We start from the raw sequence: 18,454 nt of genomic DNA, 5'->3' as shown, positions 1-18,454 counted from the left end.
TACCGCAGCAGGCGTACAATCATCGTGCGAGGCTTGGAGGAGTTCGCGGAGTAAATACGATGCGCCCTGTCGATTTCCAGCGGCAGGGTAGCTGTAGCTTGTAGCACCGGAATCCATTTAGGCAGCATTTTCCTCAGATATCCAGCGGCATCGTCGCCCTCGATTCCGGGTGGTAAGTTGACAATCCTGATATTGTTCCTCCTTGCTCGATCCTCCTGTTCGTCCATTTTCAGATGAAATTTTCCCAGCTCGTTCAGGCAGTGATCGGCGTCTTTTTTCACTTGGCGAACTGAGCCCTGAAGGCTATCGGTCTTGGAAGTTAGCATTTCGATTTTTTTGTCTTGAGTGTTAAACTTGTCTTGGAGTGAGCGAAGTAGTTCCCCGTTTTCAGAAACTCTGGCAGTGAGCGGGGAGAGAGCTTTTTCCAGTGTGGTTGAAAGCATATCGCTCACCAGCTCTCGTAAGGTCTCTCTCTCCGCCTCAACGGTTTGCTGGATTAGCATGGCTACCTCCTCGGATGGAAGGTTAGCTCTGAAACGCTTATTTGCAATTTCAGGTTGTTTTTGAGGAGAACTTGGAGGTTTTTTGTTCGGCATCGTGTTAAAAGGTGTCGGGTGTAAAATTTTCTCAGTTATATTGCGTTAGATCTCTTGTTAAAATTCAAAATAGGGGTTGTTCAGGTAGAGCTCAGTGTGACACGTCCATCCCGCCTTGCGCCTCACCGGAAGTCTCCCAAAAGCTTCCTTAAGAAGCCATGGCAACAGGTGAGACGGATCATTGCTGATTGCGTGGATGTAGTCTAGGGCTGACTCGGGTGCCCCTAGTGGAGGTAGATGGTGTGGCATCCGAGCCAGCCCTGACAGACGGCACGTGTTTGGACTGTGCTAAGAAATGGGACAGCGCGATCCATCGCTATATTGCTGTTTTAATAAATACATCAGAAAATTTCAAGTGCTAAATTGAATTAATTCAATTCATATTAGGATTGAGGGCGGGGGCGACAGAAACGTGTATGTGGCGGGCAGGTGCAGGATTAAAACAAGCTATTTTTTGGCTGGTGCGGGCGGGAGCGGGACTAAAACATGCAGGTGCGGGCGGGAGCGATATTAAAACAAGTGATTTTTTGGCGGGAGCGGGATTAAAACAAGCGGGAGCGGGCGGGAGCGGGATTAAAAAAGCAGTCTCGCGCAGACCTCTACAACGTACAGTGATAGGATGACAGCAACAGTGTCCCAGTTTACCATAAAACCCTTCGCCTATGAACCCCTGGATCTGTACCTTTATCTAAGGGGGCACATTAGTTATCAAACGTTAAACTAAATAAGTAGTTTTTCAACCTAGACTTAAAGATTGAGACTGTGTCAGAATCCCAGACATATTCTGGAAGGTTATTCTAAAGTTGGGGGGCCTTATAAGAAAAGGCTCTTCCCCCCTGCTGTTAGGAAATAAGTTCCTGGAGGTAATCAGGAGCAAGCCCGTTCAGTGCTTTATAAGTCAATAGAAGAATTTTTAAATCAATACGGAATTTAACTGGGAGCCAATCAGCAGGGCTGATAGGACTGGTCTGATATGATCGAATTTTCTAGTTCTAGTCAGAACTCTGGCTGCAGCATTTTGAACTATTTGAAGTTTATTTACATTCCTATATGAGCATCCTGACAGTAATGAGTTACGGCAGTCTAATATGGAGCTAACAAAGGCGTGCACCAATTTTGCATCATGCTGTGATAACACATTTCTTAACTTGGCAATGTTGTGGAGATGTAGAAAAGCTATCCTAGCAGGATTATCTATGTATTTATCAAATGATAAGTCAGAATCGAGTATGACACAGATTTTGGGTCTATCGTGTCAGGTGTAATGGGGTAGTGTGCCAGATTAAGCATTAAATCTGGTATTTTCTGTCTTGCAGCCTTTGGGCCCAGAAGGAGAACTTCTGTTTTGTCCTCATTAAGTTGGAGGAAGTTTAGAGACATCCAGTATTTAACATCTCTTACATCTCTTACTCTTTGTCATCAGGTTTGGCTGATATATAAAGTTGAGTGTCATCTGCATAGCAGTGAAAGTTGACACCATGTTTGTTTATAACTATGCCCAATGGTAGCATTTATATAATGTAAATAATAGTGGTCCTAAGATGGAGCCTTGCGGGACCCCATATTTTCACTTTTGTACATTTGGGCGGAATATTATTGAGCTCTACAAACTGATAGCGATTAGTTAAGTAAGAATAAAACCATGAAAGGGCTGTGCCTGAGATTCCAACCCAACTTTCTAACCATTCTAGCAGGATCCTGTGATCTATTTTGTCGAAAGCTGCACTAAGATCAAGAAGCACCAATAGAGATGTATAGCCTTGATCTGAGGCAAGGAGATCATTTGTTACTTTAACTAGGGTTGTTTCAGTACTGTGGTGGGGCCTAAATCCAGATTGGAACTTTTCAAATATGTGATTCCTATGTAGATTATTCCTATGCATAATTGCTGGGCTACAGCTTTTTCTATGATCTTGGATATAGATGATTATAGAAATGGGGCTATAATTAGATAGAACAGTCGATAGATAGATAGATAGATAGATAGATAGATAGATAGATAGATAGATAGAGAACAGTCGGATCAAGATTTGGTTTCTTGATCAGAAGTTTAATAACCGATAATTTACAGGATTTGGGCATGTGACTACTGTTAGAAGTCACAACTGAAATTATTTTCTCCAATTTTAATTGTGGGAGTGGATGAAAAGTTTCAGGCGTTTCTCCTAATGTAAAATTTAGATAAATATCGACCAAACCAGATGACATACCCAGTGAAATACTTCTAGCTTAGTGAATCGCTAATTCTGCTCTAATTTACATACTGTTTGTTTTAAGTTTCAGGTTTGGTCAGTGTACCACGGGGGGAGCTTTTTAGATCTAGCCTTTTTATATTTGAGTGGAGCTACTATATCTAGAGCTGATCTGCAGGTATTCTCTAAGCAGTCGGTTAGACTATCTAACTCCTCTGGATCCAATGATGAGTAGGCTAAAGCAGTTAAATCAGGAAGGGTTTCAATAAACTGTGTTGCTGTTGATGAATTGATCAAGTGCTTTATACAATCCAGAGGAGACGAGCGGGTATTTAGGGTAAGATGAAGCTCAAATTGGACTAGATAGTGGTCGGAGATTGCTGCAGTTTGCGGGAGCATATTTTTTTTATCTACGTCAATACCCAGCATTAAAATTAAATCTAGGGTATGATTACGATAATGAGTAGGTCCTATTACATTTTGTATAATGTCAACAGAGTTCAATATTGAAGTAAAAACCCTTGTCATCAAAATGTATGTTAAAGTCTCCTACCATTATTATTTTGTCACTGCATACTGCTTAATTTGCTGCAAAATCTGTGAAAACGTTTAGAAAGTCAGTAAGAGTAAGGCCCTGGTGATCTGTATACATTAGTCAGGGAAAATGCGTTCTTATTTGCAGATGGACTAATTACATTTATAGACATCATCTCAAAGTAATTGGAGAAGTATTTCTGATGAATTTCTAAAGAATTTCAATAGATTATACATATTCCTCCTCATCTGCCTGACAATCTTGGTCTATGTACATAGCTATATACCACAGGAGTGGCTTTGTTTAGAGTTAAATATTAACCAGATCGAATCCAAGTTTCTGTGAGACATAGAACATACATTTTCTGGTCGGTTATAATTTCGTTCACTATAGCTGCTTTAGAATTGAGCAATCGAATATTGAGTAATCCGATTTTCAGATCGGTCATATTGGTAGTAATAATCGGATGTGAGGTTAGAATATTAGTTAGAATCTTAGGACGGACTATTGTCCTATGATTTAATTTAACCCGGGGCACAGACATAGTCTCAATTATGGGATCTTGGTGACGCCTCGTGGCAGCTTGCAGACAGGTTTAGCCCGATTGTCTGCGGCCTGGTCGCAACTCTGGATTGTCAGCAGCTCCAAATACTACTCTGCAGATACTGTTAAACACTACACTAAACACAATTGTTAAACAATATTGCTAAACACTACACTAAACACTTCAGTTAAACACTACTGTCAAACACTGTTAAACACTACGCAAAAACACTATTGTTAAACACTACTGTTAAACACTATGTTAAATGCGATTGTTAAACACTACTGTTAAATGCTACGTTAAATGCTATTGTTATACACTACTGTTAAACACTGTTACGGACTGCTGTTAAGTACTTCTTATAGTCAGAACTATACAACACTACTGTAAAACACTGTTCTTAAGCACTAGAATTAAACAGTATTGTTTGGTGTAATAAAATGGGAGCTATGTATGACATGGGAGTTAGTTATAACATGGGATTAGTTTATAATGGAGGTATTTATGATGTTGGAGTTGTTCCTGATGGAGTCGTTTCTGATGTGGGAGTTGATCAGGATGGTGTGCATGCTAGTTTGTGTAAGTGTATATCTATGTGTGTGTATATGTGTGTGTCTGTGTGTGTGTCAGAGACCCCCCTTGACTCGTAAACTGCATGTGTAAGATCTGTGTTAATGAAGTATTGTTAAACAGGCTGCTGGGTAAAGAGAGATAGAGGGAGTCTAAATGCCTGGAGAAAGAACACACACACACACACACACACACACACACACACACACACACACACACACACACACACACACACACACACACACACACATATGCACATGCTCACAAATGTACATGCACACTTTTACAAATGTGGACATGTAGATATATACACAATTGTACACACATGCAGATACATATAAGTGTCCATGCACACATATACATACACTATATTGCCAAAAGTATTTGCTCACCCATTCAAATTATCAGAATCAGGTGTTCCAATCACTTCCATGGCCACAGGTGTATAAAATTAGGTGTATAAAATGCAGGCTGTTATTTAGAAACATTTGTGAAAGAAAGGGTCGCTCTCAGGAGCTCAGTGAATTCCAGCGTGGAACTGTGATGGGATGCCACCTGTGCAACAAATCCAGTTGTGAAATTTCCTAAATATTCCACAGTCAACTGTCTTATATTATAAGAAGCTGTATTATAAGAAAATGGAAGAATTTGGGAATGACAGCATTTGGGAATGACAGTTTACAGGCCCTGTAAACTGACAGCGGGGTCAGCGGATGCTGAAGCGTATAGTGTGAAGAGGTCGCCAACTTTCTGCAGAGTCAATCACTACAGACATCCAAACTTCATACGGCCTTCAGATTAGAATGGGTTTCCATGGTTGAGCAGCTGCATCCAAGCCATACATCACCAAGTGCAATGCAAAGTGTCAGATGCAGCGGTGTAAAGCATGCCACCACTGGACTATAGAGCAGTGGATGTGATGAATCGCGCTTCTCCATCTGGCAATCTGATGGACGAGTCTGGGTTTGGTGGTTGCCAGGAGAACGGTACTTGTCTGACAGCATTGTGCCAAGTGTAAAGTTTGGTGGAGGGGAGATTATGGTGTGGGGTTGTTTTTCAGGAGCTGGGCTTGGCAGCTTAGTTCCAATGAAAGGAACTCTGAATGCTTCAGCATACAAAGACATTTTGGACAATTCCATGCTCCCAACTTTGTGGGAACAGTTTGGAACTGGCTTCTTCCTCTTCCAACATGACTGTGCACCAGTGCACAAAGCAAGGTCCATAAAGATATGGATGGCAGAGTTTGGTGTGGATGAACGTGACTGGCCTGCACAGAGTCCTGACCTCAACCCAATGGAACACCTTTGAAACTGAGAGCCAGGCCTTCTCGTCCAACATCAGTATGTGACTTCACAAATGCGCTTCTGGAAGAATGGTCACAAATCCACATAAACACACTCCTAAACTTTGTGGACAGCCTTCCTAGAAGAGTTGAAGCTGTTCTAGCTGCAAAGGGTGGACCAACGTCATATTGAACCCTATGGATTAGGAATGGGATGTCATTCATATGTGAGTCAAGGAAAGTGATGGAAACACATGTACACACACACACACACACACACTTACGTAATACCTGTGTGTCCGCGCTGCTTCCACGCCCCTGAACACTGGAGCGGTGCTCCGTGCTATGTGAGCTGAGTTGAGGGGTGAACAGGCACCTCCATGCTTTACTTCTCCCCATAATCTCCCGCCATATCTCCCTGTCTGATTCCCACCTTCCTAATCCTCTTTTCTTTCCTGTTCTTTTATCTTTCCTTTTCGATACCCACCTGCTCCTGACAGCTGTCGTTTATTTGAACCTTTCCTCATCCCTGCTTTTGAAAGGAAGGACACACACACACACAACACACACTCAGTTTCACCAGACAAAGGATCTCCAGACTTTTAGTCTGCAGGTTTTTCTGGAGTGCATCTGAGATGTAAACATTTCTTTACCTGCAGTGCCTTGCAATGATCTGTAATGTAAACACTCACGAATGATCTAAGTCAAAAATCTAAATAATTTCATAATTAATTCGAGCTGCTTTCCAGTGTGGTGGTGGGTGTCATCTGTGGCTTGACGCACTAGGTATGCGACCAGGAGGGCGGTGTGTAAATCTGCAGGAACCCTATCTGAATCCATTGATAGCCTTCAGTATGACTTCAAACAGCTCTCAAGGACGATGGGAAACTGGCTCATTCCTGGATTGTTCTTGACCTATGTGGTCTAAGACACCTGGCGCTGCTGGGATTAGAACCTAAACCCCACTGACTGCAGGAAGGTTCTCTTGAGACAGTGCAGGGTGTTTTCTCCTCAATTTTTATGTCATTCTACACCAGGGATGGGCAACTTCCATGATAAAGAGGGCCAACATTTTTTCAGCACTATTATAGGAGGGAAACATGACCACGCACTTCAAATAATTGGATATGAAAGACAATATTAATTATTCTCAATAAAAGAACGCATTTTAAATGAATTCAGATCTGTATGTTTATTGCACCAACATACATCTGTTTTCTGCATATAAATGCATTAACATGTCTTTAATAAGCAACAAAGACAAAACATTTGCTTAATAAAAAAGTGCAAAAAGAAATTTGAACTCATATCAAAAGAACTGTAATGCGTAGCACGCTGCGGAGTGAGGAGGCGGACACACGCTGAGAAGAGCGAGATTTAATAAGGGGAATTTCATAGGCGAAGTCGTTTGTGCACAGGTCAAAACGGGAGAGCCGTCCAAGTGGTCAACAGGACAGGCAGGAGTTGTAACAGGAGAGCCATTCACAACGGAGAAACACAACGGAGACGGAAAATACCAGAACAGCGATGACAGATGATCCACAAAACCGAACAAACCATGAATAATCAACAACGGGCGAAACACAGAGATACAAGTACACAGGACTAAACTAGACACAACTGAACACAATGACGACACGGGCGTGGCAGACAGAGGGAAACCAGAACAGACACGCAGGGCGGGATAACCGGGCAAGGAACAACACCGACACGGGAGAGGGGGGCGTAGCCCTACGTGACAAGAACAAAAAAGTCCTGCTCTATCCTTTTTTTTCTTTTAATTATTAAATTATTATTGATCTATTTGCGGGCCGCACTGAGTGAGGACACGGCCCGCGGGCCGCCAGTTGCCCATCCCTGTTCTACACTATTTATATGCTTTTAACATCTGTAACAGCACACAGGAATTAGATGTTAATGTGTTCTGTATGTCTGTGCTAAGGGTTCTGCAAATGTGTGTGTGTGCGCGTATGTGTGTATGTGTGTGTGTGTGTGTGTGTGTGTGTGTGTGTGTGTGTGTGTGTGTGTGTGTGTGTGAGTGTGTGTGTGTGTGTGTGTGATGAGGATTCTGTTTTCTGTCCTTGAGCTTCTCTTAGGTTTCGATATCCTGTCTGTCTGTCTGTCTGTCTCATTGACAGACTGACTGAGGGGTGAAAGGTGAAAGTAACTGATGCAAGTTTTCCTCTTCAGTGTGTAATCACAACCTCAAAATGCGTAACCATGGCAAACCCATGGAAACCTTTCTCTCTGCTCTTCCTGTTGAAGGGACGTTGTTACCATGCCTATGCCACATTAACTGAACACGGGTGTTATTGGTTCATTCAGGTACCTAGACTGGAGTGACAGGCAGAAATCATCGATTCTCCATGGAGATGACAGAGCACTGACTCTACTGAGTCTGCTAGCCCCACCTCACTGACTGGGTAAACTGGGATAAACTGGGGTAAACTGGGGTAAATTGGTTACTTTGGGAAGCATGACTTCCCAGGAGGGTTGTTAAAGCCTAATGTGGAGCATTGGTGTTACGCACCACAGCCTGTGTTGTTTCTTTTCCTGCTGATCTCTAGATTATTCTGGCCTCTGATTTTTATCGTTGCCGGGGGCGTTTTTGCGTGGCGTTCTCATTCGGAAACCCCGTGTAAAACAGCGAAATACGCATCATAACAGCTTCTGAACTGGGAGGACGTGAGAGGCATTGCAGATAAGACCATGTGGTTTCACACGAGCTGTCTGTGTAACAGCCATGCAGGTCTGTGCAATGGCTGCGCAGGTCTGTATAGTGGCTGCGCAGGTCTGTATAGTGGCTGCGCAGGTCTGTATAGTGGCTGCGCAGGTCTGTATAGTGGCATTGCAGGTAAAGGCCTTGGTGTCCTTGTGGGTCATTTGTGAGTGTAGGACACCCCTGTAGGGACGTCTGTGTTCATAGTGAACACCACTGACCCTGTGTTTGTGTGTGTGTGTGTGTGTGTGTGTGTGTGTGTGTGTGTGTGTGTGTGTAGAACACCACCGTAGGGACGTCTGTGTTCATGGTCAACGCCACTGACCCTGTGTGTGTGTGTGTGTGTGTGTGTGTGTGTGTGTGTAGAACACCACCGTAGGGACGTCTGTGTTCATGGTCAACGCCACTGACCCTGACCAGGGCACTGGGGGTAGTGTCCTCTTCTCCTTTCAACCTCAGTCAGCATTCTTCTCCATTGATGGAGCAAGAGGGATCATCACGGTAACCCGACGTCTGGACTATGAGACAACGACAGCCTACCAGCTTACTGTCAATGCTACGGTACACACACACACACACACACACACACACACACACACACACACACACACACACACACACACACACACACACACACACACACACACACAATGCAGAGATGTGTATGTCACATACTGTATATGTGGTGCTGTATGCAATTAAATCTTAAACCTTGAAATTATGTTGTGCATGTGTGTGTGTATCTGTGTGTATCTGTGTGTATCTGTGTGTGTCTGGGTGTGTGTGTATGTTTGTGTGTGGGTGTGTGCATGTGTGTGTTTATCTATGTGTATGTGGGTGTGTGTGCGTGTGTGTGTGTGTGGGTGCGTGTGTGTGAGTGTGTGTATCTGTGTGTGTCTTTTACAGGACCAAGATAAGGTTCGTCCTCTGTCCAGTCTGGCTAACTTGGCCATATCCATCACTGATGTTCAGGACATGGATCCCATCTTCACTAATCTGCCATACAGCACCAACATCGAGGAGGAGGTCCCTCTGGTCAGTACCACACACGGTGTGACAGAGAGAGTGTGGAGCAGGATGTGTTCAGTACCCTCGGTAGAGACGAGAATGTGTTCAGTAGTGGTCTGTGCTGGAAGCAGGGGTGTGTTATCCAGTGTGTTCTACACAACCCTACTGTATATGCCGTTACAGTACACACACACCCACTCACATGTCCCACACACCCACTTACGCCCCACACACACACCCACTCACGCCCCACAAACACCCACTCACGCCCCACACACACACCCACTCATAACCCACACACACGCCCCACACACACCCACACACGCCCCACACACACACCCACTCACATGTCCCACACACCCACTTACGCCCCACACACACACCCACTCACGCCCCACAAACACACCCACTCACGCTTCACAAACACACCCACTCACGCCCCACACACACACCCACTTACGCCCCACACACACACCCACTCACGCCCCACACACACACCCACTCACGCCCCACACACACACCCACTTACGCCCCACACACACACCCACTCACGCCCCACACACACACCCACTCACGCCCCACACACACACCCACTCACATGTCCCACACACACACCCACTTACGCCCCACACACACACCCACTCACGCCCCACAAACACCCACTCACGCCCCACACACACACCCACTCATACCCCACACACACACCCACTCACGCCCCACACACACACCCACTCACGCCCCACACACACACCCACTCACGCCCCACACACACACCCACTCACGCCCCACACACACACCCACTTACGCCCCACACACACACCCACTTACGCCCCACACACACACCCACTCACGCCCCACACACACACCCACTCATACCCCACACACACACCCACTCACACGCCCCACACACACCCACTCACGCCCCACACACACACCCACTCACGCCCCACACACACACCCACTCACGCCCCACACACACACACACTCACGCCCCACACACACACCCACTCACGCCCCACACACACCCACTCACTCCCCACACACACCCACTCATGCCCCACACACACACCCACTCACACGCCCCACACACACCCACTCACGCCCCACTCACACCTACTCACATGTCTCCCATACACACACTCTGAGCCCCAGACACACACACACACACACACACACACACACACACACAAACACACACACACACACGCACACACCCACACGCATACATTCACATACACTCACACACACACACACGCACAAACACACACACACACACACTCACATAAGCACACTCACACACTCACACACACACACACACACACAACTCTACTCTCTTTTTTGTGGTAAAATGTTTGAAATTCTATTTGCATGAATATTAACAGAGTGTGAAAATAGTGAAGAATGTGGGGCTGTCAACACAATCAAGGTCAGGAGAGAAAAAAGATGGAGAGAGAGAAAGAGAGAGAGGGGGAGAGGGAGGGGAGAGGGGGTGAGAGAGAGATGGGGAGAGAGAGAGAGAGAGGGAGGTGGGGAGAGAGAGGGTGAGAGAGTGAGAGGGGGGAGAGAGATTAAGAGAGGTGGGGGAGAGAGGGTGAGAGAGAGGGAGAAAGAGAGGGAAAGTGAGAGAGACAGAGAGTACAATTGAGGGACAGTTGTGTCTCCAGTGTCCTCAGTGACTGTAGACGCTGCTCTGACTCTGTGCTGTACAGACGTGGATGTAGATGTGTTCCTGTGTTCTGGGGGTCTGTGTGCTCCAACTGTCTATGTGAACTTCTGTACTATCACACACACGCTTTGCGTGTGTGTGTGTGTGTGTGTTTGTGTGTGTGTGTGTGAGGTGTGTGTGTGTGTGTGTGTGTGTGTGAGAGAGTGTGTGTAGGGTGGGGTGTGTGTGTGTGGGGTGTGTGTGGGTTGGGTGAGTATGGGTGTGTGTGTGGGGGGGGATGGGGTGAATGTGTGTGTGAGAGTGTGTGGGGTGTGTGTGTGGGGTGTGTGTGTGCATGGGGTGTGTGTGTGTGTGGGGGGGTGAGTGTGTGTGTGAGTGTGTGTAGGGTGGGGTGAGTGTGTGGGTGAGTATGTGTGTGGTGTGTGTGTGTGTGGGGGGGGGTGAATGTGTGTGTGAGAGTGTGTGGGGTGTGTGTGTGTGTGTGTGGGGTGTGTGTGTGTGTGGGGTGTGTGTGTGTGTTTGTGTGTGTGTGTGGGGGGTGTGTGTGTGTTTGGGTGTCTGTGTGTGTGTGTGTGTGTGTGTGGGGGGGGGGGTGTGTTTGGGTGTCTGTGTGTGTGTGTGTGTGTGTGTGTGTGTGTGTGTGTGTGTGTGTGTTGAGGGGTGTTGAGGCTTTTACTGTTTTGCCTGTTTGTCGTCAGGTTGACATTTAAAGCCTTTCAAGCCCAAACACAATTTTGCTGTCAACTGTGCTTTGCGTGTGTGTGTGTGTGTGTGTGTGTTTGTGTGTGTGTGTGTGAGGTGTGTGTGTGTGTGTGTGTGTGAGAGTGTGTGTAGGGTGGGGTGTGTGTGTGTGGGGTGTGTGTGGGTTGGGTGAGTATGGGTGTGTGTGTGGGGGGGATGGGGTGAATGTGTGTGTGAGAGTGTGTGGGGTGTGTGTGTGGGGTGTGTGTGTGCATGGGGTGTGTGTGTGTGTGGGGGGGTGAGTGTGTGTGTGAGTGTGTGTAGGGTGGGGTGAGTGTGTGGGTGAGTATGTGTGTGGTGTGTGTGTGTGTGGGGGGGGGTGAATGTGTGTGTGAGAGTGTGTGGGGTGTGTGTGTGTGTGTGTGGGGTGTGTGTGTGTGTGGGGTGTGTGTGTGTGTTTGTGTGTGTGTGTGGGGGGTGTGTGTGTGTTTGGGTGTCTGTGTGTGTGTGTGTGTGTGTGTGGGGGGGGGGGTGTGTTTGGGTGTCTGTGTGTGTGTGTGTGTGTGTGTGTGTGTGTGTGTGTGTGTGTGTGTGTGTTGAGGGGTGTTGAGGCTTTTACTGTTTTGCCTGTTTGTCGTCAGGTTGACATTTAAAGCCTTTCAAGCCCAAACACAATTTTGCTGTCAACTGTGCTTTGCGTGTGTGTGTGTGTGTGTGTGTGTTTGTGTGTGTGTGTGTGAGGTGTGTGTGTGTGTGTGTGTGTGAGAGTGTGTGTAGGGTGGGGTGTGTGTGTGTGGGGTGTGTGTGGGTTGGGTGAGTATGGGTGTGTGTGTGGGGGGGATGGGGTGAATGTGTGTGTGAGAGTGTGTGGGGTGTGTGTGTGGGGTGTGTGTGTGCATGGGGTGTGTGTGTGTGGGGGGGGTGAGTGTGTGTGTGAGTGTGTGTAGGGTGGGGTGAGTGTGTGGGTGAGTATGTGTGTGGTGTGTGTGTGTGTGGGGGGGGGTGAATGTGTGTGTGAGAGTGTGTGGGGTGTGTGTGTGTGTGTGTGTGTGGGGTGTGTGTGTGTGTGGGGTGTGTGTGTGTGTTTGTGTGTGTGTGTGGGGGGTGTGTGTGTGTTTGGGTGTCTGTGTGTGTGTGTGTGTGTGTGTGTGTGTGTGTGTGTGTGTGTGTGTGTGTGTGTGTGTGTGTGTGTTTGGGTGTCTGTGTGTGTGTGTGTGTGTGTGTGTGTGTGTGTGTGTGTGTGTGTGTGTGTGTGTGTGTGTGTGTGTGTGTGTTGAGGGGTGTTGAGGCTTTTACTGTTTTGCCTGTTTGTCGTCAGGTTGACATTTAAAGCCTTTCAAGCCCAAACACAATTTTGCTGTCAACTGTCTGATCTGAATAGGTGAAAAAGAAGATACTGAAGAAGGAGGGAGAACAAGAGAGCGAGATGGAGGGAGAGAGAGGGATGGAGGGAGAGAGAGGGAGAGAGAGAGAGAGAGGGAGAGAGGGGGATCGTGGAGAAGACGGGCTCTTGGATGGCTGAGCGGAGCACACTTGTGTGAAGCAGCTCTCTCATTATTTCAGCACCATTTTCTTTGATGACTCTCTCCCTCTCGCTTCCTCGTCTTCCTCGTCTTCCTCATCCTCCTCCCACCTTCATCCCGTCTCTGTCTCAGTAAGGGGGCTGTAATTGATTGTATTGTAATCGGTGAGTGCTGGTATAATCTGTTAGAGAGAAATGTACCCTTATAAGTGCCACTTATAACGAACGATCACACACTCTATGAAAGCTTTTTTCTGTTGTCCTTAGCAGCACACACACACACACACACACACACACACACACACACACACACACACACATACACACACACACAAACAAATCAAACACACTCTCACACACACAGTACACATATGAAAGATACTATGAAATATAAAACAAATTGACCAGTAGTGCTTTGTGCAATAGAGACAATGAGAGACATTGAAGTCAGTAGTGTGTGTGGAATAAGACGCTGGTGCTCTATAATGTAACGGGTCCTGGTTTGGGTTTGGAAGAACTCAACCAGTCATTGTTGTTGGTCAATAGAGCAGTGCATATTTCTATTGTGTGTGTGTGTGTGTGTGTGTGTTTTCACACATGACTTGCACTCATACTGAGTGGATGTGTTTGTCAGATGCATCGTTTATGTGCCCTTCTGAACTACAGCGGAGTGCTTGTGTTTCACACACAGTGGAACAGACAGTTTCATTCAGTAATGCACATGTGTCAAATGAGGGACGTTTGAGTCACCATCACTGTCTGTAACTCACTGAAGAAATAGAATAAGAGAAGAACTGTGTTCAGGACGGTCCGTGTTCAGGGCGGTCCGTGTTCAGGGCGGTCCGTGTTCAAGATGGTCCGTGTTCAGGACTCCGTCATCTACTTCAGGATACAGCACAAACATGAGCATCTATTTGCTCTTCTGCAAACTATTTCACAGTAACCATGTAATTGTATCTGTGTGTTACCTGACCCTTCTTCCCTCTTTCTGTGTTTGTGTGTGTGTGTGTGTGTGTGTGTGTGTGTGTGTGTGTGTGTGTGTGTGTGTGTGCGCGTGCCCACAGGGCTATGAGATTCGTAAGATCAGAGCAATCGATCAGGACCTGGGAATACCTCGTGGCATTGGATACACCATCCTGTCAGGTCAGTGAGATCAGAGATGTTCAAACGTCGCAGAATACAAGTCCAAGTCAAGTCACGAGTCTTTAGGCTGGGAGTCCAAGTCTAGTCTCAGGTCAACACCAGGATAAGCTTGGGGACAGGAGATGGAAAATAACCACTGTATATATGACCTTGGTAATATATGACCTTGGTAATATATGACCTTTATATATGACCTTGGTAATATATGACCTTGGTACAGTCAGCTCCCTATTATCAGCCACTTCCACCTATTGTTTATTTTCTGTCTCTTATCGCCAATACCGTTGAGAAATTTAAAAAATGTAATCTCCCATTTAAAATTTTTTTACTTTATTTTAGCATTTAAACTTTATTTTAGCAAAAGTTTTCACATAAATTATTTAAATATCACTAATAACGGTGTAATTTTGCCTGTTGAAAAACTCTACAGAACGCATCGTGTAAAACGATCTTAAGGTGGTGGCGATATTGAGGGACGAACATCTGTTATAGATGTAAACAAAAATAAAAAAAAAACAAAAATATCATTACGGAAACAAGTTTACTCATTATGTCAAATGAGTCATGAATCACTCCTGTAAAACAGTAATTGTGGCAAGTAAAATATTTTGATGGTTTTGATGTTTGTTTACAAGTGGCCACTACGCTAATTGGAGCTACTATACTAGCTGTAATGACGGCTAAGTGGCTAATGTAAACTAAACAAACCTATCCTGGTGTGTTTTAGGTGCTTATGAAGTTTGATGTGGTCGTTCCAGTGTATTAAATTTGTTTCCCCCATTCTTTACACATTCCCTCCATTGGTTTTGTCTGAGGACTTAAACTCCCTGTAGCCAAAGGCTTCACGTGCGGTACTCCAGCCGTAGCCATGGCAACCTGATTTGTTTACATGTGATGCTTCTCTCCGATTTCCCGCTCACGATAACCATGGTACATCACAAGAAAGGGGGCTGCATCCCAAATCACTGAAACAAAAGTAAGGAAGAATGGCAAAATAAATACACAGAGAAAGTATTTTTCTATAACGTGCACACAGCGCCTGGATAATGGACTGACTCTTATTGTTCATGAGTCATTTTGGACGAGTCGGAGTCGATTCAAGAGTCATTAGGGATGAGTCAAGTCAAGTCTGAAGTCTTTTATAGGTGACTTAAGTGTGAGTTCGACTCACACACACTCTGAGCCCCAGACACACACACACACACACACACACACACACACACACACACACACACACACACACACACACACACACACACACACACTCAAGTGCCCATCTCTGAGTGAGATCCAGAAGGAATTTAGTGAGATCCAAGAGAAGGCTTATCAAGACACATGAGGGACTGAGGGATCACCATTGTGATCTAATTTTGAAGACATCATAGTGCAAGTTCACCAGATGTTTAAAGCACATTTGTGAATGTTTCCATGCACATATCGTGGCTGTTGGACAACAAATTGTCAAAAGAACTCTGAAGAGTTGTGAAAAATATGGTTTGTATATTTTCCAGTGGAGACAAAGATTTGTGGTGTGTGAAGGTGACAGTAAAGCCTCTTTCCTCTGAACCTGGACATGCTGGATGAAGCCCAGATCCATAAATATAGAGACGATACCCCCCTGACATTGGGCTCCTGCCAACAGCTCTTCTGTCACCTCACACACTGGGTTGGTGTTTTCTGTCACCTCACACACTGGGTTGGTGTTTTCTGTCACCTCACACACTGGGTTGGTGTTTTCTGTCACCTCACACACTGGGTTGGTGTTTTCTGTCACCTCACACACTGGGTTGGTGTTTTCTGTCACCTCACACACTGGGTTGGTGTTTTCTGTCACCCCACACACTGGGTTGGTGTTTTCTGTCACCTCACACACTGGGTTGGCATTGCGTAGTCTGCACGGGTCAACACTTGATGTAGGCCCATAAGATCTGTGTGATATAACAGTCCTGCTTTGTGTAGGTCTGTAGTGTGTAACAGTCCTGTGTGTAGCCCTTAGAAATAGCACGTTGGGAAGTTATTGAAGATTTCCTTACAGGAGACCAGTGCCAAATAAGGCAGCCAATTCTTTATGATTGTACTTTTTTATGATTGTACTTTTTTATGATTATGCTTGCTACATTTTTGCATTTAGTTCTCTGTGCTTTATTTTTTGAGTTGGAGAGAATTACAGACAGAAGTGCTGTGTCTTGGGCAGTGCCATTTCAGTTTATGCCAGAACATCAAACATTAAATTACTATTCTTATTTTTATTGTGATTCTTAATATTTTTAGTTGTTTTTTAATTAATCCATTCACATGTGTTGTTATACCACTTCTATTCATTTCTATGTATTCCTACAATCACAAGATGTAGGCAGTTTGGCTGCAAAATTTTAAAATGACACTACTGTAAGGTTCTGATATCATCTATAAATGTCTGGCTGAGTGATGAGCCTCTGGCCCCTGCATGAGTGCAGGTGGATTAGTAAAACGCTTCAGGACGTTTGGTCCTAATACTCTAAATCTTTTCTATTACATTCAGCACCATTGCAATTCATCAAGCTATTGCAATACAGTAGAACAACCTCTGAGAACATCTGAATCACAACCTCTGAGAACATCTGAACCACTACTTCTCAGAACACTCAAAACTGCTTGGTCTCCAGTGGCCCAGTGTACAAACTGCTGAGGTCCCAGTATCTCTGAGTCCCTGCTAACTCCTTCTTGTTTGTGAGTCTGGGCTCTATCATTCATGCATGTTTCTTCATTGGAGGTATAATGTGATTGGAAATATTCTTGTGGTCAGACGTGAACATTTTTCAGGAAGATCAGTTAACTTAAACAAAAAGAAGCAAATGTGATGTAGTGTTTTGGGATATTTTGGGTCTTATTTACAATGCGAAGGCATCAGCGAGTAATTCTGTAACATGGGTCCTGTACTGAACAAGGCTCTAACTTTCACTGGCTAGCTACCTCAGCACTGGGAGAGAGAGAGTGCCGTCTATCTGTGCAAAATTAAATGTAATGGGTTTTTTTAGACCCAGTGCTAAACAGAAAGAGGAGTTTGATATGTGGGGAATGTCCAAACAAGCTGCTTTCAAGGGCATCGGTGGCCATGCATTATTACATTTCACAGTAAACACACACACACGCATGCAGTGGAGTCATGATCTGGGAGTGCTTGCCTGCGGAGTCTGTATATGAATGTATGATGGTAGGAAATCTCCCACAGATCCTGAGTGTGTGTATGTGTGTGTGTGTGTGTGTGTGTGTGTGTGTGTGTGTGTGTGTGTGTGTGTGTGTGTGTGTGTCTATGTGTGTGTGTGTGTGTGCGCGCGCTTTCACCCCCACAGATCACTTTCACACCACTATCAGCATGAGACAGATTTAGAAGGAAAGGAAAAGGCAGATAGAGAGAGAAAGAGAGAGAGAAAGAGAGAGAGATTTTTTCTCCATCTGCAAAATGTGAGATATGTTTGAATAGTAAGATGAGACCTGTGTTCTCAGTGACTACTTGGGCTTGTGAGTACAGAGAGTGAGAAAGACAGACAGAGAGAGAAAGAGAGAGAGAGAGAGAGAGAGAGAGAGAGAGAGCAAGAGAGAGTGAGGGGGGAGGAGGAGACCATTCTCTCAAGTTTCCCATGCCTGTGGGTAAGAACATGTTGAAAGAGCTTTCTCCACTCCCCATAGGAGTGTGTGAGGAGTGTGTGTGAGTGCACCTCCTACTCCCCACACCCCTAAAGAGAGGGAGGAGTAGAAGAGGCTAAAGGGATCGGACAGGAGAGAGAGAAGAGGTGGTGGGGGTAGACGTGACAGAAGAGGGAATCAGAGAGAAGAGGGAGGGGGAGATGGAGGGAGGGAGAGAGAGGGAGAGATGGAGGTAGAGAGAAAGAGATTGAAGGTAACTTTGAGACTAAGTGACAGACCATTAGGACTGAATTTGTTTCATACTGAAAGCATACCATCTCAATTTCCACAAACACGATCTGGGCTAATGGCAAAATCAATTGCATTAGT

The 18,454-nt window shown here is 45.5% G+C and overlaps 1 protein-coding gene across 2 annotated transcripts in view; it reads left to right on the top strand.

Annotated features, from left to right (window-relative positions):
• Nucleotides 1–18,454, top strand: part of LOC143503270 (cadherin-23-like) — a 187,054-nt gene that overhangs the window by 71,611 nt on the left and 96,989 nt on the right. For both annotated transcript variants that reach the window (XR_013127198.1, XM_076995615.1), the window contains exons 6-8: nucleotides 8,805–8,999; nucleotides 9,345–9,473; nucleotides 14,380–14,458. Coding sequence is in view for 1 of the 2 variants with exons in the window: in XM_076995615.1 (XP_076851730.1) it covers nucleotides 8,805–8,999; nucleotides 9,345–9,473; nucleotides 14,380–14,458 (403 nt within the window). In the remaining variant the exon portion in view is untranslated. The remainder of the gene's footprint in view (nucleotides 1–8,804; nucleotides 9,000–9,344; nucleotides 9,474–14,379; nucleotides 14,459–18,454) is intronic.

The sequence above is a fragment of the Brachyhypopomus gauderio genome, unplaced genomic scaffold (assembly GCF_052324685.1).
Source record: "Brachyhypopomus gauderio isolate BG-103 unplaced genomic scaffold, BGAUD_0.2 sc223, whole genome shotgun sequence".
Taxonomy (NCBI): Eukaryota; Metazoa; Chordata; class Actinopteri; order Gymnotiformes; family Hypopomidae; genus Brachyhypopomus; species Brachyhypopomus gauderio.
The sequence above is the reverse complement of the archived record's forward strand: the minus strand, read 5'-3'. Positions and strand labels throughout refer to the sequence as shown.